The sequence below is a fragment of the Bombus fervidus genome, chromosome 19, assembly GCF_041682495.2.
Source record: "Bombus fervidus isolate BK054 chromosome 19, iyBomFerv1, whole genome shotgun sequence".
Classification (NCBI taxonomy): Eukaryota; Metazoa; Arthropoda; class Insecta; order Hymenoptera; family Apidae; genus Bombus; species Bombus fervidus.
Genome location: NC_091535.2, coordinates 3601958 through 3627754, shown reverse-complemented (window position 1 = coordinate 3627754; position 25797 = coordinate 3601958). Strand labels below are relative to the sequence as shown.

Here is a 25797-nt window from a genome sequence, read left to right as displayed (position 1 = left end):
TTTATTATTTCCAAATACAAATTTACATGTTAAAGTAAGAGTTTATTTAAGAATAAGTGATTAATGTATATAGCAATCAAAAAGGCAAATACATATCAAACTCATTTTACAACTTCAGCTTAGTTCTTCTCCAGTGACGCCGTTTTGCGTTGTACCTATAAAATGAATTATAATAATAATAAATAGTACAATGATTAAAGAGGAAAATACTAAAATACATATATTTTAATAATTCTTACCGGATAGTGTTGCCAGTACGCATTCTGACCCATTGTGGAATCGGCCTGTTTTGCTTTAATTTTTTGGCAAGCTTCCGCTTGATAATAAATGTTTTGTGAGCAGACTGAAACAGAACATGTAGTTTACGTATGTCTTAAATAAAATTTTCTAACAATTATTTACATATAATTAGTAGGATGTGAAAAGAATAGTTAGATAACCTAAACCTTACCATCTTGCTCCAAGCACAATCAACAAAATGGTCGACAATTTTTCTGCGTGTTTCTGAACAGGGTTTCTACCAGACAATGTCACTATATAAAAGTTACCAAGAATAATAAAATAAATACTAAATATAGGATCTTTACGGTACACTAAAAACAGATAAAAAAAAAATATAATATGAAGAGTAAATATCTAATATTAAAAAATAACAAATATTACATAAAAAAATACAGTATCTAATAGATGTTTTAGAATATTATTTCTTTATAGTTAAAAAATTTGTGAGTTTTCAAATTAGCAATGTTCGTTTTTACGCTTGAAAAAGACACATTTGCCATTTTATCTATAAAATTTAATATAGATATTAACAAAATATATTTACATTTTTTCATGATATATTTATAAAATATATTTAATAACATATATTTCTATATAACGATTTTAATTTTAATAAATGGAGTATCGAATTTTATTCAGTTTAGTTTAAATATCTAATCGAATTATTTCAAAACATTATTACGTCATAGTTTGTATATCTTTTTTATCACTATGTGTTTTATTGTTATTCCTGCCTGGAACTTTGGACTTTATTGATACAAATTAGTTTTCACGATTTGGTTAACATATTGTTAAAAGAAATTGTTTAAAAATTATATTTGTCAAAGATGTTCGCCACTTGTTTTAGAACGTTTCGAACTGGGAATAAAGTGAGTATTAGAAACTTATATTTCCTTGATGTTCGATTGTTTCAACGATCAACCAATTGATCGATACTTATAAGTAATGTGGATTAATAGGAAATAAAATTAATTTTTATTATATTTATAATATTTATCAAATCTTCTTTTATTGTATAAAACATTTTCACTTATAAAGAATAATAATATTAATTAAAAATTTTATATGAAATCGCATATTTTTGTAAAATAAAATTATATTAATTTAAAAATAAAAGCAAATGAGGTATTTAAAACGATATTATAAATTACTTGTTTCAAAAAGAATTAATATTTAAGGAACTTATTTATTATTTTAGTATGGATTACTGGCACGTTATGAATCCACGTTAGTTATTGCAGAACATAATAATGAATCTCTAGCCCCTATCACTTGTAATACATTAAGTGCAGCAAAAAAAATTGGTGGTGATATAACAGTCTTAGTTGCTGGTACCAAATGTGATGCAGTTGCACAAAGTGTCAGTAAAGCTAATGGTGTATCCAAAGTTTTGGTGGCAGAGAACGAAGCTTTTAAAGGATTTCTTCCAGAAGCACTGACACCTCTTATCCTTGCTACTCAAAATGAGCATAAATTTACCCACATTTTAACTGGTGCTACTGCATTTGGTAAAGCTCTATTGCCAAGAGTAAGTATCTAATTAAAAAGTCTGTTTTCTCTACCTTTAAATATATATTACTATAGATAAAAAGTATTTTTCATGGTTTGTATATAACTTCTATTTTTTAAGGTTGCAGCTAAATTAGATGTGTCTCCAGTAAGTGATATTATTGGTATTAAAGCAGCAGATACATTCATCCGTACAATTTATGCAGGAAATGCAATTCAAACTTTAAAGTGCAAGGACAATATAAAGATAGTTTCAGTGAGAGGCACTGCATTCGAAGCAATACCTTTGGAAGGAGGTAGTGCCAAGTGTGAACCTGCACTAGCTGGTGACTACAAATCACAATTGACAGAATTCATTAAACAGGAGTTGTCTAAATCTGATAGACCAGAATTGACATCTGCAAAAATCGTTGTATCTGGAGGAAGAGGAATGAAGTCTGGCGATAACTTCAAATTATTATATAGTTTGGCAGATAAACTTAATGCTGCAGTTGGTGCTTCCCGTGCTGCTGTTGATGCTGGTTATGTGCCTAATGATTTGCAAGTGGGACAGACAGGAAAAATTGTTGCTCCAGTAAGTTTGGCTTCTAGTTATAGTCTATTACAACCGCTAAAAAATTATTTACATTTCAATTCATATATTTTAGAATCTATATATTGCTGTTGGTATCTCTGGAGCAATTCAGCATCTAGCTGGTATGAAAGATTCAAAAACGATTGTAGCAATTAACAAAGATCCAGAAGCACCAATCTTTCAAGTAGCTGATTATGGCTTAGTTGCTGATTTATTCAAGGCTGTTCCTGAACTTACAGAAAAATTGTAAATTTTAACAATATTTTACAAGTACATTTTTTATACACATACACACATATATATATATTCAAAAAAATATGTATACAAAACATTTATTAAAAATACAATTTTTTATAAATATTAAATTTATAACTATTTATTTTAACTGTATATTAATAATCTACGATTAAAATTGTATTATTTTTTCATTTATATAAATCAACAACATTTTAGGCTCTCCTATTTGAAGCATGAAATATGATACTATAAAGTATTTTTATGGATTTTATGACAAACTATTATGTATTCAGAGCATAAATGAAAAGATGAAATTTCTCCAAATTTATGGAGAAACATCTAATTAAAGCAATAACTTCGATAATATTTATTATTGGATTTTCTACTTTAGCGCTATAATAAGCTTCCCAGTGAGGAAATGAGAGTGCACACGCTATGGTTTTGGTTGTTCCCAAGCTAGTGCTATATCATGCGCAAGATGCTAAAGGTAGCCATGTCTGTTTAGTGGCACGCTAACATAGACAAGAACCTATTGAGTTCCATACTACAAGAACCTATTGAGTTCCATACTACAAGAACCTATTTAATCGTACGGTTCTGTGGGAAAATTCATATCTATTTTTCTATCCAGGATAAACAAGTATGAGAGTACCAAATCGCGCAATAATTGAACTAGTTGTAAGTTGCCTAGAAAAGAGAGATTAATTGTTTATTATATTTTTTTTAGACAAGAAAAGAGAATATTTTCTTTCAAACGATAATGGATCAGTTAATTCGTTGAGCCGTAAATAAATAATATGCAAAATAAGAGTATGCAAAATTTTATGCTCAAATGTTTATTAGTTTTTCCAAAAAGCTATTTAACAACTAAAAAGTAGTCTTCGTTGCACACTCGTCATCTCCACGACGAAGAGAAGATTCCCTTGACGCACTGAAAAGCTCGACAGCCTGTCGACCCTCGAGTAGTGTAACATGATCCAATATCAGATATCCATAACACAATGTATCTAGGTATTAATTTAAAAGTGAAACTTTTTTCATTTTTGACTTTTTTAAAATTAAACTTTTACAAACGTATTTGTAAGATGTTTCCAATTAAAATGAGTATAGAAATTTGAGCCAAAATACATCGTGTTTGGTGTCATTTTAATCAGATAAATGCAAGAAACATGTTGGTAAAAGTTTCAGTGATCACAAATAAAAAATAAGAAAGTTTGATTTTTGAGTTGAAGGTCTCAGCTTATCGCAGCCTTTTAATATTTATTGATTGCTTCGATTCTCAGTTCCTCTTTCTTTTTCATTCTTATTATCCTTCCCTACATTCGACACGTGTAAGATCTCAGTTTCGAAAAATAGAATCGTTTCTACATCTCCAGTACTGCAACATTTGCGTTCCGATTTTTGTGCAATTATCAAATATTTCTTGTATTATAAAAAAATTATACATACAACAATAATAGCTGAGAAAGAATTGTGTCTGGGGACGAAATTCTGACATTTTTTTAATTAAAATATACTTATGTTAGGGACATTTTAGCATTCTGATAATATCTTAGGATTTATAATAAAACAATTACATAGCTTTTTTTATTAAACATCTACTACCAACCACGCAGGTAGTGGCAAGCAATATTATTCACAATGCAATAATAAAACTTTAGCCCTTTTTTATGACACTTTCATCAATATATGATATTTTTTTAATTAAAATGTCACGAAACACGATACTGTAAGCGAATTTCTAGGGAATATAATCTGTTATTTACATAAACGTATTCTGATTTATCCGAGACGTCCCATTTATTCAGGTTAGTCTGGGATAGAAAAGTATATAGGAAAGATATTCTTCTTAAGTCTTACGATTTTTCGTAGGATCTTACAATTAAATAGGTTTTTGTAGCGTGGAACTCAATAAGTTCTTGTCTATGCTAGCGTGTACCACCTTCAGTATTTGGCCGCATGGTGCAGCACCTGTACTGTAAAACAACTAGAACTACGGGCGTGAACATTCTCATTTCCTCTCTACTTTTTCGTATTTAGTTCTGTTCTACGTGCGTACGTATGCATATGTATGGAATCGCTGCCATCTTTGTCATTTCTTGGCGTGGTGCATTGGCGTGTATGACCGGCTAGATTACCGATTTTTTAGTATATAATCGTATTTATGTGTTTTGTGTCTATAGATGTGGAAATTCGATAATAAGTTTATCATGAGTATGGACAGTATCGAAAAATTGTACAAAAATTTTGGCATTTTGGCTGATGCCAAAGATAAATTGGCTGAGGTAATTGACGAGCTTGGTTATATTTAATAACCACGTTTACTTAATCCTAATTTTTGCAATTTTATGTATTTGCAAGCATAAATAAAACTTTCTATTCCATTTATTTTAAAACATGCAAATATGTATATTAATTTCGTAAGCTTCAAGTTAATTTAACAATGCTTTTATAATAGAGATGAGTCAATACTGTACACAAATAATTAAGCGAAGAAAGCGGTAAATATTATGAATCTAAACGTTTTGTTTTTATGTTACAGCATGAAAAAGAGTATTTAGAAATTCTGACAGCTGTGAAAGGATCACCGAAAGAAAAACGATTAGCATCGCAATTCATTGCAAGGTTTTTTAAATATTTTCCAAAATTAGCTGATCAGGCTATAGATGCTCATTTAGATCTATGTGAAGATGAAGATATGGCTGTATGTAGTATTTATATCACTTGACCACATTTGCGAATACATACATATTTGTATTAAAGTCTCCATACAATAAAAATTTGATGATTTGATATATTGATATTTTCAGATAAGAAAACAAGCAATTAAAGATTTACCTGCATTGTGTAAGGATAATAAAGAACATACAGCTAGAATTGCAGATATTTTAGCTCAATTACTTCAAGCTCAAGATCCATCTGAATTAGCTGTTGTTCATAATAGTGTTATGTCCCTTATGAAAACTGACCCAAGAGGTATAGAGTATATCATTATTTGTTACAGTTACATCACAATGTAATGATATTGTAATGAGGTATTAATTGTATTTAATATATTTTATTCTTAAGGAACAATAAGTGGATTTTTTAGTCAAATCATCAATGGGGATGATGGAACACGGGAACGTTGCATTAAGTTTCTAGCAACAAAATTAAAAGCAATAGGTCATGACATTATTACTAAAGAACCAGAAGATCTTTTAATTTCAGAATGCAAGAAAGTGTTACAGGTATAATCTTTTTATCATAAAAATAGAATTCTTTCTTTAATCACTATTTATATAACACTTCCTTTTCCATAGGATGTTACTGCTGATGAATTTCATAGCATTATGGAAGTACTTGCGTGGACTAGATTAGGTTCAACAATTAGTGGACAACAAGAATTAGTAGATATTACAGTTGAACAAGCTGAATTGTCTGAACCATTCAAGCATACCAATGTTGAACAATGGAACAGACTTGTACAATGTATTAAACACGCACTTTCATTTTTTAGTGTAAGCATACTTTAACTATATTTTGTAATTTATGTAATGAAAATTTATGTAATGTAATTTATTTCTTACAGGCTCAAATAGATTCATCACGATTCGTTTCTTATATTTGTATACAAGTTTTACCACATCTTTCTTTGATTACTTCACCCAATGGAAGAGATGTACAATTGGAATTATTAAAGCTTCTTGCTGAATTAGCTGTATTTTGTGGAACAATTGATAAACCAGAAGAAAAAGTACAGCAACTTTATAATACTCTTATTGTAAGTAATAACATTATTTAGGAGCAAAAATTTATTTTATATGGAAAGTATTAATACTGTTTCAATATTTATAGACATATATGCCACTACCTCCAGTCACAGAAATAACTGAAGTACCAAAATTACAATTCAGTCATGTTGAGTGCCTTATGTATACTTTTCATAAACTGTGTAAACAAACTCCGGAATTTTTAATGAAAGATCCAGAACAGCTTAAGGAATTTAGATTAAGATTACAGTATTTTGCACGTGGCATTCAAGGTTATATAAAAAAATTACGGGAGGCAATTAGCGGCAAATCAGAAGAAGAGTTGAAGTCAGAGGAAAATCAATTAAAAGTTGTTGCTTTAAAAACGACAAATAATATCAATAGTTTAATTAAAGATCTGTTTCATTCGCCACCTAGTTTTAAAAGTATTATACATCTTTCATGGAAAACAACAGCTAATGATAAAAAGGTACGTATTAAAATAGTTATAATTTTTTTTAGAAATGTGGTATTTTGAATACTGTAATACATTTTCTGTATCTTATTCTAGAATGAAAAGCATTCGTCTGCTCAAAAAAGACATACACCCATTACATTTGGAAATGACAGTAATTCAAATAAACGAAGTAAAGAAGATAAAAGTAAAAGAGAATTGTATACTCCTCCTAGTGGAAAATACAGCTCAAACATATCATCAAATTATGGTAATTGAAGAAGCATTTTTATTTCACAAAATAATATTTAGAAATAAAATAAAAATCTATTTTTATATCTTTTGTTAAAGGCCGAGGTAGATTTAGAGGAAATAGGTCAGGTGGTCGAGGTGGTTATAGACCAAGAGGTCGTGGAACATGGAGAAAAAATTTTTATTAATTATTTAATTACTGAAATCATTGAAAAATGAAATAGTAAAAGCTCCAATAATATATAAGACTAAACCAGTTCTGTAAAATGTACATATTAAGATGAAGGACGTAAAAGTGACTATTTACTGAAAGTGAATTTAAGAGAAGTGACAAAGGGAGAAATACAATTTTTTATCCTATAAATCTTAGTGTAAAGAAAGTGTTTTTTGTGAAAGCTTTAAGTACATATACAAGTTTCAAATACAAAATTGTAAGAATTGATTGTTTACTAAACGTAGTGATAATGTCGATAATGAAATATTGACATTTAAAGAAGAAAACATTGCTGTGTAATACTATACTAATGGTGTTATGAGAATCTTTTTTTATATTCATTGTTAAATAACTGGAAAATACAATTTGAAGAAACCTGAGTTTACAAAAGTGAGCAACTATGGAGAAAGAAGTGGAGAAAATGATATCATGAACTTGAAGAAGTGTTTATTACAAAAATTTTAAACCAGGTACCTTAACAGGCAATACAATATACATGAAATACTGAAGAGAAAATGGTGTGGCAACACAATACATGAATCATTTGAAGTATTTGAAGAAACATCAGATGTCACAAACAAAAAATTACATCTATTTGATACAGAATATTTACAAATTCTTACTGTACAATGATTGGCTTGTGCTAGGACGCTTGTGTTACACGTATTTACAAAAGACAGACAATATTTCTCTGCCATAACAATTTTGGATGTTAAAATAGTATCAAAATGTATTCCCCTATCTCCTAGTTCTTCCTAGTCCTTTCTCTCTTGATCATATCTCGTTTCTTTTGTCAACAGGCAGTGCAAACCAGAGCAATCAGAGGGACAATGACAGAGTATCTAATTCTGAGAGAATAATGGAATCAAAGAAACTTAAAAACAGCTGTTGTTCTCTTAAAATCGAAATTAGTTATACTTATTGATTTATGTGCTTCATTTACTAATTCTATGTTTGTATTATTATTAAGTGTTTACATATTTTTTTAACTAAATGATGAATGTTCTCCTATTAAAATGTCTAAATTGAGTACAAAAAGACATATCAAAATGATATAAAGATCAGCATAAAATTATAAAATCGTTTACTAAATAATATAAATAAAACAAGTGATTTTTCAAGTCAGAAAGTTTCTTTGATTACATGAAGGTGTAATTTATTGTATACATTTTATCTTGCAGATGCTGTGTGGTGATTGCTGACTGAGGATGGCAAAGCAGAATAAAAATAATCATGTTTTGATTACAGGTTGTCCAGTAAGTCCAAGGTGGAGGCTCATAAGAAATGATTATAATGTACTTTTTTCAGGAACCAAGGTACGGTTGTATATTGTCTTTTATCTATATATTGATGGTAGCTGTTTTGTAAGGTGAGTTTCAGAACATATTGTATCCTTTTCCTATCCACCATTGAATAAAACTTGTGTAATACTAATAATAATAATAATTCACGAATATATTATCATTTAATTTAATAAATAATACTATTGCATAATATATGTTGTATTTTTTATGCCCAATATCGAATGTCACTATGTATGGCTAATTAAAAAGATTGTAAAAAATTTACAGTTATTGAATATTTATACATGTTTGAATTAATATTTAATACAAATGTTTTGTGACTTGTTAATTATATAATTATATCAAATTTGCTCATGTATTAGTATATTGTAATATTCTAAAACTATTATTTCTGTTTATTATAATTTTAAATATGTAAATTTCACTTCAGTACATTTATTACATTATTCAAGAAATAAATGATATTTAAACTGCAATGTGTTTTTTTATTATATACAATGTATATATAATATTATTTTTTGTCGTTTAATAAATAAACTATATTTGTAAAATAGTTATTATCACAATGTATCTTACAAATATAATTACAATACTTTTTACAACATCTTATAAGAAAAGAAATTCATTTAATACAGTCCATTTGTTGAAATCATATCATCTATTGTCTTGCACATAATGCGATCACTTGGACTACATGGATCTGGAGTTTGTTGTTCAGAACCTAAATTATCAACAGATTCCATAGCATCTGTATTTATTGCTAATTTAGAATCCAATTCTGAAGTATCTGGTAACATTTGCAATGCATGTTGTAAAATTTCTTGAACCTGAGAAAATATGGGAATTTTAACTAAACATTGTATTGTCAAATGTACAAAAGATTAAAATTTGAGAATCATACTTTTTCTAAATGTTTTTGAAACCTAAGTGATGTTTCTAAACGTTGTCTGCGTTGCAATTCCATCATTACTCTAAGCGTTTCCCTTGCTTGATGTGGTCTGAATTCATTTAATAAGTGATGAATGTGAATAAATAGTAAACTGAGGTCTTCCACCTAGAAACAATAAAAGAAACAGTGAGTACTTGCATTATATGTCAGGTCATTACATTAAGTATTTACCTTCTCAGCACGTCTTGGGCTGTCAGGACATTGTACGAGCAGATCTATCAAATCCAAGAAGTTAACAAGCAATGAGTGATTCAATTTTTTCAACTCTCGTCGCCGATCGAAATGCTGAGGATATAACCTTTTAATTCCTTGAGCTTCGAGTGGTCTAATGATTGTATCGTCTGCGTTAAATACATTTCCAAACATTGAATAAGTATCGTGTATCGGCGGTGGTGGTCGTGGTGCTCTGCCTCGACGAACATTTTCGTCTGTGTACAAATTAATATATTGCACTGGAGGTAGGGGTAGCGAACTAACTTGTATCGCTTCTGGCGCTGCCATTTTTCACGTTCGATATTGGTATTCTTAATGAAAAAAAATACAAAGCAATTGCACTTAAGATGGGAGTCTTTCAAAAAATACACAATAGGTTAGGTTTAACTAAAAGAAACACTGTTGTCAAACTGATCGGAACGTCCAAGTTAGTGCGCAGGTCCGTAATTTCGCGCGTAGTTATCACTTTTTTTTCACACAATTCATATTCTGCTTATTTAATATTCGTAATAATAAAAAATAATAGTTTATAGTAATATTGTAAAATCAACGTTTATATATTACAAAGTCGGACGACAAACTCTAGCTTCACACTCAATATAGTGATACTATACGTTAGGTTACATTAATACCATTTCACAATGTTTTCAACGAATTTCTCGATCGATACTTCTTTTTTTGTAAACATACGATCAATTAGAATATTTCTATGCACGCTACACGGACTTTTCACTACGAATTAACAAGAGCTAAATATCGTGCAACTAAAACAAAACAACATGTAACGTAGCCTTCGAATCCGCCATCTTGTTTTTTTAAAATGAGTCAACAGGTATTCTCTGTTGGCCAGTTAATACGTTAATGCCAGCAGGACGTCAAACCCAGATTGGGGATTTTCGTTGTTTAACTAGCAAAACGAAAGAGCCGATCTGTGGATATTGTTTGTTTTCCATTTGGTAAATCATTCTCGCGGCGGCACGATATTTCGGATAAATGCTTTACTAACGTAGTGAGGTATTTCCTGCTATCTCGTGAATTTCCAACGTCTTCGTTTGACAGATTGTCGGTGTGTGTATGCGTTCGTTCCACGTGAATTCTTTGTTTAGGCACCGGTCATGTTTCTGACAAGCATTGAAATTGCGAGGTGGTAGCAGTACCCTAGTGCATGGTAAGTTGATTTTCTCATATGAATTTCGTGCGTATCAATACTATTTCGATTGAACTTTCACATAGAAATATTCATATAGCCGAGTGTCAGGATAACCACAAACTATCGCGTTGTCGTTGATCTCACTGTTCTGTTATTTTTGGCAATTTCGAAAGGAATGCCTCTGTGATTGCCCTCGTGTAATTAAATGCTTGTAATGTGTATAATTTTTTCGAAAAATTCTAAACCACAGTCAAAGAATAGAATTTGATTCACAATTTGTGCATGGTTTGTATACTGGGTGGCCCATAAAACTAGCATCAGTTCGATATCTAAAAGTTGTGATGGATTTTGATCACCCTGGCTTCAAATTTTATACATTCTAAAGTTTTTTACATATACGTTAAAGTTCATTCTCATTGATTTTCTACAGAAAGTGACGCGAGTGTTGACTTAAAAATTTCTAATAAAAAGTTAGCACGACGAATAATTTACTTAAAAAATAAACGCTTTTTGTTTAGATTACTCACTTTAAATTATTGTTTCAAAAGCATTTGCAGTTTACTGTAAAACGGAGTAAGAACGAAAAGCCAAGATGGCCGGAACTGATTGTATTTATAAACAATTTTATAAATAGATATATTTTATTGTTTGCAAATTTATATATACACATACGTACACGTATATACAGGTAATGTTATCATATACAGTATTAGGTTATATTTTTTTCTCTAATCTATTTTATTTCTTTTTGTTTCTTTTCGTCAATATTGTCAATACAATTCTTTTACTTGTCATTATATTTATTTCTTTATAATTTTATCTATTAGAATATTTTTATTTTGTAAATCTGTTATTAATTAATACGTAGATGTTTGTGTAAATAATTCTTCGAATAATTTTATTTAGCATCTTTGTATAGTAACATAATTTAAAATTCTCTTCCACTTTATATAATAAGAAAATTATAATTTTTCCATGTAAAAAAAAAAATTCTCCAGAGGTATTTAATAAGTAATTGTGACAGTTAATTGTACCAAAATAAACTTTTAGTAATTCAATTTCCTTCGTTTAACGAAAGAGACAGTTATTCTGCGGTTTTGTTCAACGTATCGCGGTGCCTCATACCTTTCCCATTTCCAAGAAGCGCGGAAAGCACGAAACGGAAATTCAAAGGACGTCGCGGTTTAGGCGGCGCCTTAAAATTTCAGAGACACGAGTTACAAAAGAACTTCAGTGGAAGTAGGCGGTCACCGAGGTTCGCTCGAGTGCTTCGTGTCAAGCGTTCGGTTCATGTTGGTACTTTGTCGAATCGTAACCAGTTCTATGCACTATGTGATAAATATATATATTCTCATGTATACAAAATTGTATTGTTTTTCTATCGATTTTACTTCCTTTTATAAATTTCGATTAATTGTCAACAGTGATATAGAAGGTTTCGTTTTAACTAAAGTTGAGAATAAGCGATATATATAATATGTTTTTTTTTCTATTTAGCTTGATAAGATAATTTTTATGAAGATAAATATTAAGATATATTCAACATCATTTTGAGCCTCTTTAAAATATCTATTGAGAAATTTACATTAAAGAGAGACTATTAAGTTACTAAGAAAATTCTAGATAAATCTTAGTCTTTTGCAGAAGTTCGGGACAAAACGTTTGACGCAGACGTAAAACACGTGAATCGCACTTGTGCGCGTGCGCGCTCACGATCGACGAATGCGTGTGAGTTGACACGCGTTTTCGCTTCGAATTGTCGATGGCGCGCGTTAGCCACTGTTTACGCTTTTTATTTAGACTGCATCGTAGTTTTACGCCAAACAGATTTCGCGTTTTCTCTGTGAACTTCCAATGGAAATCAATCGTGATTGTTGATATAAACGCGACACAAATGTACCTTCGTATATTTTCATTTGTAAATGGATACGTTTTGAAAAAGTGAATCGATGATATCCAGACAAAGGACTTTTTATTGTTTCATCTGGTAGATCAAATGGTACGAATGAATTTAACGGCATTGTTTTATTATTGTTGTATTTTAAGCAAGGAAAATGGAAGAAATATTTCAAAGAAAAATAAGAACAAATTTATTCATTTATTTTATAGATCGAAATGGGTTGCTCTGTATAACTTTTCGTGGGATTAAAATGATTCAACTTGTGGGAAGTTGTTTGGTTCTTTAGTTCTTTTACAGCACCGAAAATGGTCTAGGCTTGTCTCGTGAGAACGCGGCCGAAGGTTTCAGCCTGTCTCTCTGGCTCTCTATTTTGAATGGAAATTCTTCGTGGTCGAGTCACCCTGGCTTTAATGGAGGTCCAGGATCCCTAAAACCTTTATATTTGGCTCACCAGGGTTTGAACATTCTTTCTCAGTTTTACGTTACTTTTGTGTTTTAAACATATCACTGACTCATCTGTGATAAATATAAAACGTATTATCACATGTTCAATATGATCTTTTCTTCATGCAATTGATATCATAATTCTATCTTTATTCTCTGATACGGTAGTCTTATCTTTCTTTTTTTTTTTTTTTTTTTAACTTGGTGTACTCCAAATACAACCATTTGGTTTTGTATTGCATTGGCAACTAAGTGATTGCGGATTTTGTCAATGCCACCTAATGGCAAAATCCGCAATCACTTAGTTGCCAACCCAGTTGGTGTTATTTGTTCGTATCTACCTTGAATTATGTTTAAGCTACGTTCGATGGAATTCTTTGGGAATAAAAAGTATTCAAGTATGCAATTCAAACTATTCGGATAATTGAAAGTTCATCGCGCGACTCGCCTAATTGATCTTCGACCAAGTTAACTGCGAGGAACTTGAAGTTTCTACGGAACGTTGCAACGTTGTTTCATAGAAACGAAGAATTAAGTGTTTCTATCAGACCAAAGTAACTCGTAAGTGGCATTAACGATGCAGTTACCCACGACGAGTCTATACCATTTTATCGCATAAAGTCACACTTCGAGTACAATAATATTCAAAAATGTTCGTCACTTGCCTATGAAAATTGCCTAATTGATCATTTCGATTCATTCATTAATCGCTATTTACTTAATTATATATTCCATTCTGTTTTCGTGAAACATTTCAAAGGAATAGAATCTATGCAGAAATTTCTTCCACCCGCTAAATATTGGGTTGGCAACTAAGTGATTGTGGATTTTGTCACCAGATGGTATTGACAAAACCCGCAATCACTTAGTTGCCAAGCCAATATTATAACCTGATATATGTATTTGAAATATTTTACATATTTTTGCATATAACATGTACTCTACAGAATTTTGCATCTTTAAATTTCCACAGTTTATTTATTAATCTTTGTCAAATTTCCATTATTCCACTGGACCACGTTGATTCAGAAACCAGTGCCATAAAGGAGGGGGGCGGGGGAGGGTCCTGAATTAGAATGTTCTAAAACAGCGTTTTTTGGTGATTTTTTTTAGAAGGAAAAGAAAGAAATGAAATTATTGAATTTTGAGGTATGGTTTTATATATCTTTAACGAATACAACAAATTTTTTTTTTAATTTCTAGAAATTAAAAAAAGATTTCTAAACCTATTTCTGGGTGAACTAAACAAAAGCAGAAAAAAGTTTATTTAAATAATTGTTATAGCACCTTAAAGTTTATTTTTTTTTAAAAAAACATTTTTTTAAACGCCAAAATTTTTAATTTTTAATTTCTGCCTTTGTTTAGTTCACCCAGAAGAAAAACATATAATAATTTAATCCTTTTTTGGTTTTTTGATTCAGTCAAAAATTACGAGGATCTTTTACGTCGATTGAAAACTGCAGCCCATGAAAAATAGGCTTAGAAATCTGTTACAATTTTTTTTTTTACTTTAAAAAAGTTTTTTTTGATCGAAGACTGCAACGACAAGACGCCCATGAAATGGGTTTAAAAATCTTTTTTTAATTTTTAGAAATTAAAAAAAAAATTTTGTTGTATTCGTTAAATATACATAAAACCATATAACCTCAAAATTCAACAACTTCATTTCTTCCTTTCCCTTCCAAAAAAAAATCACAAAAAAAAAACGCTGTTTTAGAAAATCCTAATTCAGGACACCCCCATAAGCAATTCTGCATTTACTTGGTTCATTGTATCAATTGAAACAGAAACATCGATAACAATTTAATACTGTTTTCTGTCTGCAGGGTGGCCCTCCATTGGGTATGGCGGGGAAAGATGGGAAGGTGGAGCCAAAAAGCGGGGACGTGGTGCGGCAGGGGTTCATGGTGAAGCGTTCGCAGAACAAGAAACGCTTCACACCAGTCAACTACAAGCAACGTTGGTTCGTCTTGACGAGGCGCTATCTCGTCTACTACGACGGCGATGGAGAGGTACGTAATCGAGCTTCTTTTGCAATTTCAACATCGTCACACTCCGTCCACTTGCTTTTTGCTCTGTATTCTTTTCCCCATAGCTGCCCCATTAACGGCCTTTCTCTGTTGCCCCGAAAAAAACTTCTGCTCCATTAGCGATCGAAGAAGAGGGTTTTCTCTTTGTAAATAAGCCGTTAACCAGATCGACAAATGAAATAGACAAGCAAAAAGTTTCAGCGTGTAAATAGACTGCAAATATAGCTTGATAAATCGAGCAGACAGAAATTAAGCGATGAAAAACGTTCAAACGATATTTCGATGCAACCCCTCTTTTGGCGTTTCACTTAAAACTTGCCAGACACCCTTGTAACTTTAATTTACGACTTCAGGGGCTGATTAATACTTGGGACGACGGCAGCCATTGTTATTCCCTTTCCTCCCCTTCGTTCTAAACAGACACGAATTTTCATGGAACGGACAAACCAAGACTTTCATTGAACAAAGTAGGTTCCAAGGTTTTCGAGACTGGTTCGCCAGGTTCGACTAATTTGCCTTTCAATTCGATATAAATACCTAACCGTGTTTGCAGCCTCGCCTTTTGGCCTGGTTTTCGTCGTGGTACCGATCATCGAGGATTGTGTTCGTCGAAACCAGGTCGACGTGTCTTTCCTCGGAATGAAAGGAGAGGAAAAAAGGAGAATCGGAGAAAGAAAATAAAACTCGTACGAACCGTATCGACGTAATTGCGAAGTCGAAGAAACGTACTCGACGACGCGATTTCTCATTCGATAATTGCTTCGAAATAGTCCAGATACAGCGGAGTCTCCAGCGGTTTCCAGCGATCTTCAATGAATTTCCGTGGAATTCGTCGGCGGCGATTCAGAGAAATGAGACGAGACGAGAGTGGAGCGTGTGTTCACCTGTTTAACGCTCGTTGAAAACATGGAAACGATCGTTCCGAAGCTTTAGGGTGACAGAGAACGGCCTTGGGGGGCGCTGAATAGAGTGAGACAGCGAGCAAAAGCCTTTAGACCGGAAAAAACTAAATGTGACTTAGATTGGATGACGTTCGTTTTAGGGAAAAAAAGACGAACCATCTTGGTGTTTTGATTTAGCTCAAGAGAAAAATTTAGCTCAAGAGAGAGGGGTTTTCTACGTGGCAATTTCTTTGCCCTTCGTTTTTACGTGCCGCTAGTTTCCTTCAATATCGCTCTTTAACACTTGCGATTGACTCGGCTCTGCCGTTTTAATTCTCATGATAAAATGTTTTCAACTTAAGGAGAGACGAGGGTGTCTTTAACTTTTCGATGTTACGCTAAAAGTAGCAAGTTTCAAGAAAACGAGGTCTAATTGGATGAAAAGGAGAATTGGAAAACGGATAAAAGAGTTAGAAAGTGGTATTAAAAAGTAGATTAAACAGTTCTCTGATCTGAGCCTGAGCGTCTGACCATGTAACGGCACGAGCCAAGATCGATTTGGTTCTGTTCCTTTCGTTTCGCCCCGTTCGCGATTCCTACCGGCAGCATTTTGCTGCAGCGTAAAATTCACGCGACGTGCAACGCACTAAGAGGCCATCAGAATCGATAATTAACGATCCTGGAACATCATCAGTTGCGCGAGACTACAATTCACGGGAGAATTGATAGTGGGTGAAAATCAGTTGCCCTGAATCTCCCATTCGAACATTATTACGTTTTCAATCGAACGATTACCATAATTGTGCCTGATGCGTCTAAAATAGACAGGAATCTTTTGTACATAAATTTGTTCAACTATTTTCCTCAAATTTTCTGTATCTTGCAATTTTTAATTCTCCTTATTTTATTTTATTGTATAATAATATCTAGCCTTTACTCTTCGTTCAGAAGAAAGAAATAGATAGAAACATATATTTCTGCGTCGTATAGAAAATTTTCATTATTATAAAAATATAATGTAGTTTGACGAATAATGTAGTTTGCGTTCTGTAACGAAGTTTGTAGAGTTTCCTCGTCTTGTCGTTTATTCTTATATATGGTGTTGGTAACTAAGTGATGCGGCTTTTGTCATTACCATCTAATGGTAAAATCGGCAATCACTTTGTTGCCAACCCAATAGAAGAGACAAGGGATGAAAAGAACGGTACTCGCGTCGAGTTCGACATCTCGGAAGAATTTTGAAAAGGACGCGTATGAGAATGCAAATGACGGCAATAATAACGCTGAGTTTGCTAGCGGTACGCCTCGAATCAGGGCCAATTGCTTTATACACATTACCTTGCGCTTGACAAGCGCCACTAGCGTTCCGGACGCTAGACTCATCATATTATCTCTGCCTAGCCGATAAAAAGCCGCCTACTATTCCCTGTTTTCTCTGGTCACTTTAGATGCATTGTTCATGATCACGAGAAACGGTAGCAGAGAGGTTTCACGAGGAACAGAAGCATATGTACGTATACGTATACGCATAAAGATGTGGAGCGATTTTTAGTGTCAAGGTGCGATTAATTGTGCAAAAGTAGGTCTAAAAATATACTAAAGCAGCGAGTTTTCTTATTCGCTTGTGTTTTATTCGTTCTACCTAAGATATTTTTCTCTTGAGTATTTTTTTTTTTTAAACATCGATAACATAAATAAATCACTTGTGGCGTGGAAAAAAGTAGCTTAGTATTAGTTTTTTATTGGTTCATATTTTTATTTTTTTAGTTTTTAATGGTTGATCGTCTAACGAGCTACAAAGAAAGTTCTCAGCGTGAAACGAGAAAGCACACGATATATCATCATTACACTTTGTTAAAAGAAATCTCATTAGCTGGTATATATAGGCTGTGGCCAATAAAAATACATACATTCGATTAAAACATCTCTTCAGTCTTAGAATGTAGAATTGTAATTGAAGAGATTGCGTAAAATAAGCAGGCAGTTTTACTTTCCATTAATTTTAATAAATTAACAAAATTTAATTTAAAATCAAATTATTTTTTTTTAAACGAACTATACATTTATACTCCACTGATATTAGTAGTAATCAATTTTTGCATATTAAACTCGTATATTCCTCTTCCTATAATTCCAATTTTAAATCGTAAATTTAACTTTTCTGTCTTATTATACATTTTTCAATTAGAATCCTTCACTTCCTCAACCTTTATGAACTATCAGTTCTAGAAAATGTGAAGATCGTTCGAGCCTCGAAATGTTCGAATAAATGCGCTTACGTAACCCGGAAAGTAGGTAGAGACGCAAACATCCAGGAAACAGGCACCGCTTCCAATTCTCCGCAATAAATTACAAACCGAAAGATCAGCGCAATCGGCCACTGGACACTCGACCTGAACGAATGCCGTGGTGTGGCCATTTACAGATATAACCGGCAAAAGCAGGCTTCTCCCACTATCGCGATCATAGTCTAGACAACTCCTCTACAATCCTTATTCGATCTGTCTGGTTTTTCCTAAATGGATTTTTTTAGCCGCTCTCTCTTTTTCTCGTATTGAAAGTTTTCTTTATTTACCATCAAAGCTCGAACCCTCGGTGTATTTGGCTAAAAATTTATCTTTCTCAGCCAAAGTGCAAGTAGAACAATTTAATGGGAATGTTTTACGTTATTAATTGAAATTTCTTTTTTAGTATACAAAGAATATAAAATAAAGCAGAACTTTTTCCATCCCCTTTATATCCTTGTACAATGTTCAGTAGTATTTCAATATTTTAACCATCCATTATTATCTTTGTAATCATCCACCATATTATTATTTGAAACACAATTTCAAAAAAACAAATTTCCTTTCTTCTCATAAATCTCTGTCTTTCTCTCGATACCACTCGCGATATTATTTCTCATGAAACATCATCGCAGTATTTAAACACTGGTTCTTATCTCTTAAATTAAATCATCCATTATCTCATAATCTTTCATTATATTGTTTTTAACAAAAATTTTCTTTTTTAGTCGCAATAAGTTAATCATCCGTTCTTATCTCTCAAACCAGATCTTTATTATCAACTTCTATCTTTATCCCTCAATTTACAAAATCATTTCACATCAAACATAGAAGCTAATTGCGATATTTAACAATCTATACTCGGTATTTCTTAAACCAAATCATCTCTGTTCTTCTCTCGATACCGCTCACAAAATTATTTCCCGCTAAACGTGAAATTTAATCGCAATATGATGCCCATTCAGTTCCATCGCTTAAATCGAGTCAGCTATTACTTCGTTGCTCAGATAAAACCGCCGGAACCAGCAACCCTCTGTATCCTTCTCCCTGCTCCATCCTCTTACCCTGCCACGTAGCTTTCTTTAAAACACTTTGACTGCCACTCCGAAATCACATATTTCGCTCAGGACGCCAATATTTTTATTACTCAAAGCATATGATGACAAAATAATAATAAATTGATGATGTAAGACAACATTCTTCCCCAATGGATCGTTTAACTTATTGGTGGTCATGGGTGACCAACATGGCGCCTTGCTAACAGCTGATAGCGACATATTATAACAAGGCTCCGTTTATTTCAACAAACCATTCGCATTCGTTATTTCGTCGTAAACAAAACGTGCAGAATATATCGTTGAAACGTGTAGAAGATATTAGTAAACAGTATTATGATTATTTTTAAGATTTTGGTAGTAATGGTAGATTACAACAGAGGAAAATGTGCTGTAGATTTATCAGATCAAATTGTTGCGACCGTTCGTGAAGAGAGGCGTAAATTCTCGCTACGATTCTGATAGTCGACGCCGCGAACCAGTCGTTCTCCTGTTTCGATTAGGATAACGGAGGTAGTTCAAATGATCGTAACACTGAATTAACAGGGTTAATATAAGCTTCTATTTTTAACAATATTTAAAATTATAACTAACGCGTTACAAATGATTTAACAATGATACAACTAGTTTATTATTATGATTCGACTCGACTTTATAATATTTCTCGACGTATTGACGTTTGACTAAGCGACCTTGATTTTATTTCTCTGAACCTTCGATACATTCGGTTTGAATAATACTCGTATAATACTGACTGCCCTTCGATTTTTCCTTCGTCTTCTCTTGGAGACGACCCCCACCACGCTCGGACCTCGTAACCGTTCGCGCCTATGATCACGTATGCCATCTTTTTGTGTAGATAAAATAACGGACCGAAGGCGAAAAACAATACGATGTTTTTTAGAACTCGCTGCTTGACGACAACTATTCGCTTATCGCTACATTGTGTATATCTCGCCGGTCATGTAAGACGATGTGTCTGCGACACTGTAGTACCAAGGGAGACGGTTAGGAACACGGCCTATAGTAAGCCTCGGAGCGTAAACAAATAATAGGATATTCTACCACATAGAAGAACCCCCAAGTGATATATAAAATTAGCTTCAGAGTTTCTGTTAAATACATCAATTTCAAACGCGATGATACTCCATAAACAAGCAAGAAAAACGAAAATCAAGATATCAAATTTTAGAATGGCACTCGCAATGCACCTTACACAGTGCCATTCACCAGAGTCGTGAAATATACTTATTCGACAAAGATTATGACACGAAATGCAGAAGAAAGAAGAGCAAGCGTACGTGGCACGAAAATTTTGCAGAGAGTGGAATAAAAAAAATGTTAAACAGTTAGGATCAAAAATTGCTAAGAATCGGACCAAAGAGGTGACCACCTATCGTCCAGATTGTATCGATGAGCCACATTTATGTTTAAAGTGTTTCAACACAGTGCACCGTCAGATGCAACATTTGTTCTCATTTTTTTATTGATGTTCTAATAAAAATGTTTAATTGTTCAATGGGGCACTTTTAATTTCAAAATATCTTCTATTTATCGGTTATATTCAAAATGCCCCAACTGTCACTTTTCATTCAATTTTACAATTGTAAGAAGTTGAAGCACTCCGGTCACCAATGACCACCGTGGCGTCACAAGAGAAACCGTGGCGGGTCATATATGACCCAACGTGGCAGTCAAAGTGTTAACAGTAGCAGTTAGCTGCGTAGAGGTACGCAGTCCGTTAGCTGGTAGGCAAGCCAGCCTGTTTCGATGGCAGGGGCTGCTTAGGGGTGGATATAACGTGCTCGTAGACCATGTGTAAAATTGGCAGCGCAGGCGCCCCAGGGCCGCCACCGCCACCTTCTCTTCATCCTTTCTTCCGCCGTGAGTTCCTGATGCTGCTCCGCGGCTCAGTCAGTGGTCGTCATCGGGATCGCTCTTTGCTGCTCGCCAGCATCTACGATATATCTGAACATACATAGAAACATACCAACGTCAGTCAATTCTATTCTTTCATTTTGGTGTTCAGCTGCTTTCAAGCAAGAAGCTCTGCTTCCAAGAGCAATTAACCCGTGTAATTTCCGTATTTCGAAATATACATCGATACTCGTATATATCGTCTGTTAGTCGATATATTTGCCAGGATATTCGCCGCTATTCCATCGATCCATGCTAGGTGTTGAATCGAACGTTGAACAGCGTTTTCACGAATAGTACAATCGAGATTACGAGGATTTCCAAGAGCGAAGAGTATCGTATATTTCCTATTCGCCTCGAGTTGGGTGGTTCTCGGAAGGAAAAAGCTGCAGCTTTAAGTCGGGGCAAGATACCAACCGAAGTAATTGGATACTTGGAGAGAAGCAATCGTGCAACACCGTCTGCTGAGAGACTATTCGAAGACTATCGATCAACGATCCGCTGTACCCTTGAGAAGTAAAGTATTACTCCACGGAAGTTTTCTCATCCGAGATATTCGAGATCGAAAGAGCTTCTCCGACAGACTATTCAGCGAGTCGCGGGAATTAATCCATCGTAGAGAAGTTTTTCTAATTAATCCTCGGTTTCTTCGATCCACTTGCCAGCTCGTAGGAAAGCAATCGTTATTCATCCGGAATATCTTCGACACCACGGAAGACTTTCGTATCTTTCTGGAAAGTTGGGTCGTTAAGACGTTGAGAGGTCGCGCTCGATCAATCCAGAAGCTACGATAGATCACGCGGCCTCATCGAGTTCCACGCGCCAACAGGATTCTTTCGTTTTTGCCTCGAGACGAACACTTCTCTCCACGTGGCAGAAGCGACGCCAATCGTGTCTCCTCGTCGTGATCGAACTTCCAGAACCCTTCGAGACTGCTGCAACGTGGAGGTAAGATCGACTGGATCTTTCCAGGGAAGCATTACTTTTAGCTTATCCGAGATCTCCGCCAGATATCGTTTATTCTTGATCGCGTCGGGAACACTCGCTCCTTTTTTACCATCGGTCAAGTTCTCTCGGCGCTTTAGTCGGATCGTGAATCATTTCTTTAAGGGGCTGTCATTGGGAACGTTGAACGAACGGATGGTTCCTATTCGCTGGTCTTGCGTTTTCGTTTTTTCTTCTTTTTTTGGTAAATCGACTTAGTAGAAACCCAGCGAAGAAGTTTTGATCGTTTGGATGTTCGAAGGAAAATACGAAGAGAATGGGTTTGATCGATACATCGGGGCAATTTGTATTTTCGTGATGCCTGAAATTTTTTGGGGGGATTAAGGTGAAAATTTTGAGAATTAAAGAGGATGACAGTAAGAAGATGATAGAGACGGATAACGTGAACTTAGCAGTAAAACTGCCACACCAGTCAAATTAACAGGTTTTGCAATTTTATTTTAAAATTCCTACTTTGTGTTATAGTGTAATATAGTGATATTGTCCATCCTTAATTATTCAAACGAGTTCTTAACATTGAATATTTTGTATATTTTAATCTCCCATAATTGTATAAACATATAGAGAATACTTATTAACACTAGAACTACTACACCAATCAAATTAACAAGTTTTACAATTTTATTTTGAAATTCCTACTTTGTGTTATAGTGTAATATAGTGATTTTGTCCATCCTTAATTATTCAAACGAGTTCTCAACATTGAATATTTTGTATATTTTAATCTCCCATAATTGTATAAACATATAGAGAATACTTAGTAACACTAGAACTACTACACCAGTCAAATTAACAGGTTTTGCAATTTTATTTTAAAATTCCTACTTTGTGTTATAGTGTAATATAGTGATTTTGTCCATCCTTAATTATTCAAACGAGTTCTTAACATTGAATATTTTGTATATTTTAATCTCCCATAATTGTATAAACATATAGAGAATACTTAGTAACACTAGAACTACTACACCAGTCAAATTAACAGGTTTTGCAATTTTATTTTAAAATTCCTACTTTGTGTTATAGTGTAATATAGTGATATTGTCCATCCTTAATTATTCAAACGAGTTCTTAACATTGAATATTTTGTATATTTTAATCTCCCATAATTGTATAAACATATAGAGAATACTTATTAACACTAGAACTACTACACCAGTCAAATTAACAGGTTTTGCAATTTTATTTTAAAATTCCTACTTTGTGTTATAGTGTAATATAGTGATTTTGTCCATCCTTAATTATTCAAACGAGTTCTTAACATTGAATATTTTGTATATTTTAATCTCCCATAATTGTATAAACATATAGAGAATACTTAGTAACACTAGAACTACTACACCAGTCAAATTAACAGGTTTTACAATTTTATTTTGAAATTCCTACTTTGTGTTGTAGTGTAATATAGTGATTTTGTCCATCCTTAATTATTCAAACGAGTTCTTAATATTGAATATTTTGTATATTTTAATCTCCCATAAATGTGTAAACATATAGAGAATACTTAGTAACACTAGAACTACCACACCAGTCAAATTAACTGATTTTACAATTTTATTTTAAAATCCTACTTCATGTTATATTTTTTCCCGCAATGATATAATGACTTCCGCAACGATAACTAAAAGAATAATATAATGAATTTTATTTTGCTTCTTATGTATTCAAACTGAAAATAATTTTGTATCAAGGTTAGTTATACCAATACCAGTCGAAATGACTGGTACTTGTCAAAATGTAAGAGGGGCCTGCAATTCGTTTATCGAACCCCAATTAACCAGTTTCTTCGTTTCGTACAACTTGCCACAAATTTTTTAAATTTTTACTGCATATCATTCGATATGATGATATCAGTTATCAGAAAAATTCCGGATCGATCGCTAGATGCTAACATTAGAAATACCACATCAGTCAAAATGGCTGGTTCTAAAATTTATAAATGTGTCAACCCTCGTTTAGGGATTATGGCCCCAGATGGATTAATGTACCAAAAATGTACTACATAACGTGGAATTCCTTCTGTAAAAAAGTAATAACAATAAGTATAAAAATATTCTATTATTACGTATTTTTTTAAAAGCCAGTAATTTTCACTGATTTTGGTAGAAATAGCTTCGTATTAACTATCGGTAGTTCTAGTGATAAGGTAGAATAATAAAATTCTAAGAAGCGATGAGTCGACCTTGAAGAATTTCACGCTGTAAAACGAAAAGAGTTCCTTTAAGAAGAAATCTGTACGTCTGCAGAGGAGTTTTGTAATTCTGAACATAGCGTTTCAACGAAATTCACTTTTTCTTTTTACATACGAACGATTGTACTCCACTGAAATATCGAATCTTTTAGTTTACTAAATTAAACTCACCGTTCTGTCAAGTGAGAACAAAAATACGTACGAAACTGTGTATTAGAGGAACGGTCAGCGTGAAACAAGGTAAATTAATTGCTCCGTGCAGTTATAATTAATTTCGCAACGGTGCATTACGTAAATTTAACGAGCTGTCGCGCGTTCGACGAAACACATATCCAAACAAAACGAGAGTTAACTGGCTGAAAGAACGTGCTTCTCTTGGATTTTTCTTCGAGACACATTCTTCTTCACGATTCTTCCTATTATCTTCTTTCTTTTCTTATCTTATCTTATTTCTATTCTTATTCTTCTAAGATGGAACAATGCATCGATTCTACAAATGATACCTGTAATTTACCCTGCAAATCACTAATGTTCCTCTTTACACATATAAATATGGTTTCTCGCGTGGTTCTGGCAGAAAAGCGACTTATCTAATATTTTGACTGCCACGCCGAAATCACATGTTTCGCTGAGGACATTACGGGAGTGTTTTTATTATTCAAAGCATATAATGGCAGAATAATAATAAATTGATGAACCTCTCGATGCATTCGGTTTGAATCCTCGTATGCTACTGACTGCCCTTCGATTTTTTCCTTTCTCTTCTCTTGGAGACGACCCCCAACACGCTCGGGGCTCGCAACCGTTCGCGCCTATGATCACGTACGCCACCTTTTTTGTGTAGGTAAAATAACGGACCGAAGGCGAATCGATGTTTTTTAGAACTCGCTGCTTGACGACAACTATTCGCTTATCGCTACATTGTGTATATCTCGCCGGTCATGTAAGACGATCTGTCTGCGACACTGTAGTACCAAGGGAGACGGTTAAGAACACGGCCTATAGTAAGCCTCGGAGCGTAAACAAATAATAGGATATTCTACCACATAGAAGAACCCCCAAGTGATATATAAAATTAGCTTCAGAGTTTCTGTTAAATACATCAATTTCAAACGCGATGATACTCTATAAACAAGCAAGAAAAACAAAAACCAAGGTATCAAATTTTAGAATGGCACTCGCGATGCACCTTACACAGTGCCATTCACCAGAGTCGTGAAATA

The 25797-nt window shown here is 33.3% G+C and overlaps 5 protein-coding genes and 1 long non-coding RNA gene across 7 annotated transcripts in view; 3 read left to right on the top strand and 3 right to left on the bottom strand.

Annotated features, from left to right (window-relative positions):
* Nucleotides 1–21: 21 nt before the first annotated feature.
* On the bottom strand, nt 22–469 carry Rpl39 (ribosomal protein L39). Its single transcript, XM_072021536.1, has 3 exons — nt 452–469; nt 240–343; nt 22–155 (listed from the first exon to the last, which is right to left on the bottom strand). Exons 1-3 carry the CDS (start codon nt 452–454, stop codon nt 107–109), a joined length of 156 nt encoding a protein of 51 aa, XP_071877637.1. The 5' UTR covers nt 455–469; the 3' UTR covers nt 22–106.
* A 503-nt stretch (nt 470–972) lies between these two features.
* On the top strand, nt 973–2730 carry Wal (electron transfer flavoprotein subunit alpha wal). Its single transcript, XM_072021523.1, has 4 exons — nt 973–1151; nt 1481–1810; nt 1913–2365; nt 2439–2730. The coding sequence occupies exons 1-4, from the start codon at nt 1110–1112 to the stop codon at nt 2613–2615; spliced, it is 1002 nt and encodes a 333-aa protein (XP_071877624.1). The 5' UTR covers nt 973–1109; the 3' UTR covers nt 2616–2730.
* A 1559-nt stretch (nt 2731–4289) lies between these two features.
* Cass (apoptosis inhibitor cassowary) lies at nt 4290–7956 on the top strand. The gene is made up of 10 exons (XM_072021505.1): nt 4290–4410; nt 4519–4887; nt 5145–5306; nt 5413–5578; nt 5672–5832; nt 5905–6102; nt 6174–6365; nt 6440–6823; nt 6905–7058; nt 7139–7956. Exons 2-10 carry the CDS (start codon nt 4786–4788, stop codon nt 7225–7227), a joined length of 1608 nt encoding a protein of 535 aa, XP_071877606.1. The 5' UTR covers nt 4290–4410; nt 4519–4785; the 3' UTR covers nt 7228–7956.
* Nucleotides 7679–10502, bottom strand: Med7 (mediator complex subunit 7). The gene is made up of 3 exons (XM_072021532.1): nt 9678–10502; nt 9459–9611; nt 7679–9384 (listed from the first exon to the last, which is right to left on the bottom strand). The coding sequence occupies exons 1-3, from the start codon at nt 10005–10007 to the stop codon at nt 9184–9186; spliced, it is 684 nt and encodes a 227-aa protein (XP_071877633.1). The 5' UTR covers nt 10008–10502; the 3' UTR covers nt 7679–9183.
* Nucleotides 10503–10737: 235 nt separating this feature from the next.
* The window catches only part of Btk29a (tyrosine-protein kinase Btk29A), a 351109-nt gene continuing 336049 nt past the window's right edge, over nt 10738–25797 (top strand). The window contains exons 1-2 of one of the 2 annotated variants that reach the window (XM_072021484.1): nt 10738–10887; nt 15040–15225. In XM_072021484.1, the coding sequence (XP_071877585.1) occupies nt 10885–10887; nt 15040–15225 (189 nt within the window). In that variant the 5' untranslated portion in view covers nt 10738–10884. Of the gene's footprint in view, nt 10888–12850; nt 12869–15039; nt 15226–25797 lie in introns of those variants that run through there. The other variant, XM_072021485.1, reaches the window with a different exon arrangement.
* LOC139996975 (uncharacterized) lies at nt 20004–25590 on the bottom strand. The gene is made up of 2 exons (XR_011802470.1): nt 25273–25590; nt 20004–20177 (listed from the first exon to the last, which is right to left on the bottom strand). It is a non-coding gene; the product is annotated as an uncharacterized lncRNA (long non-coding RNA).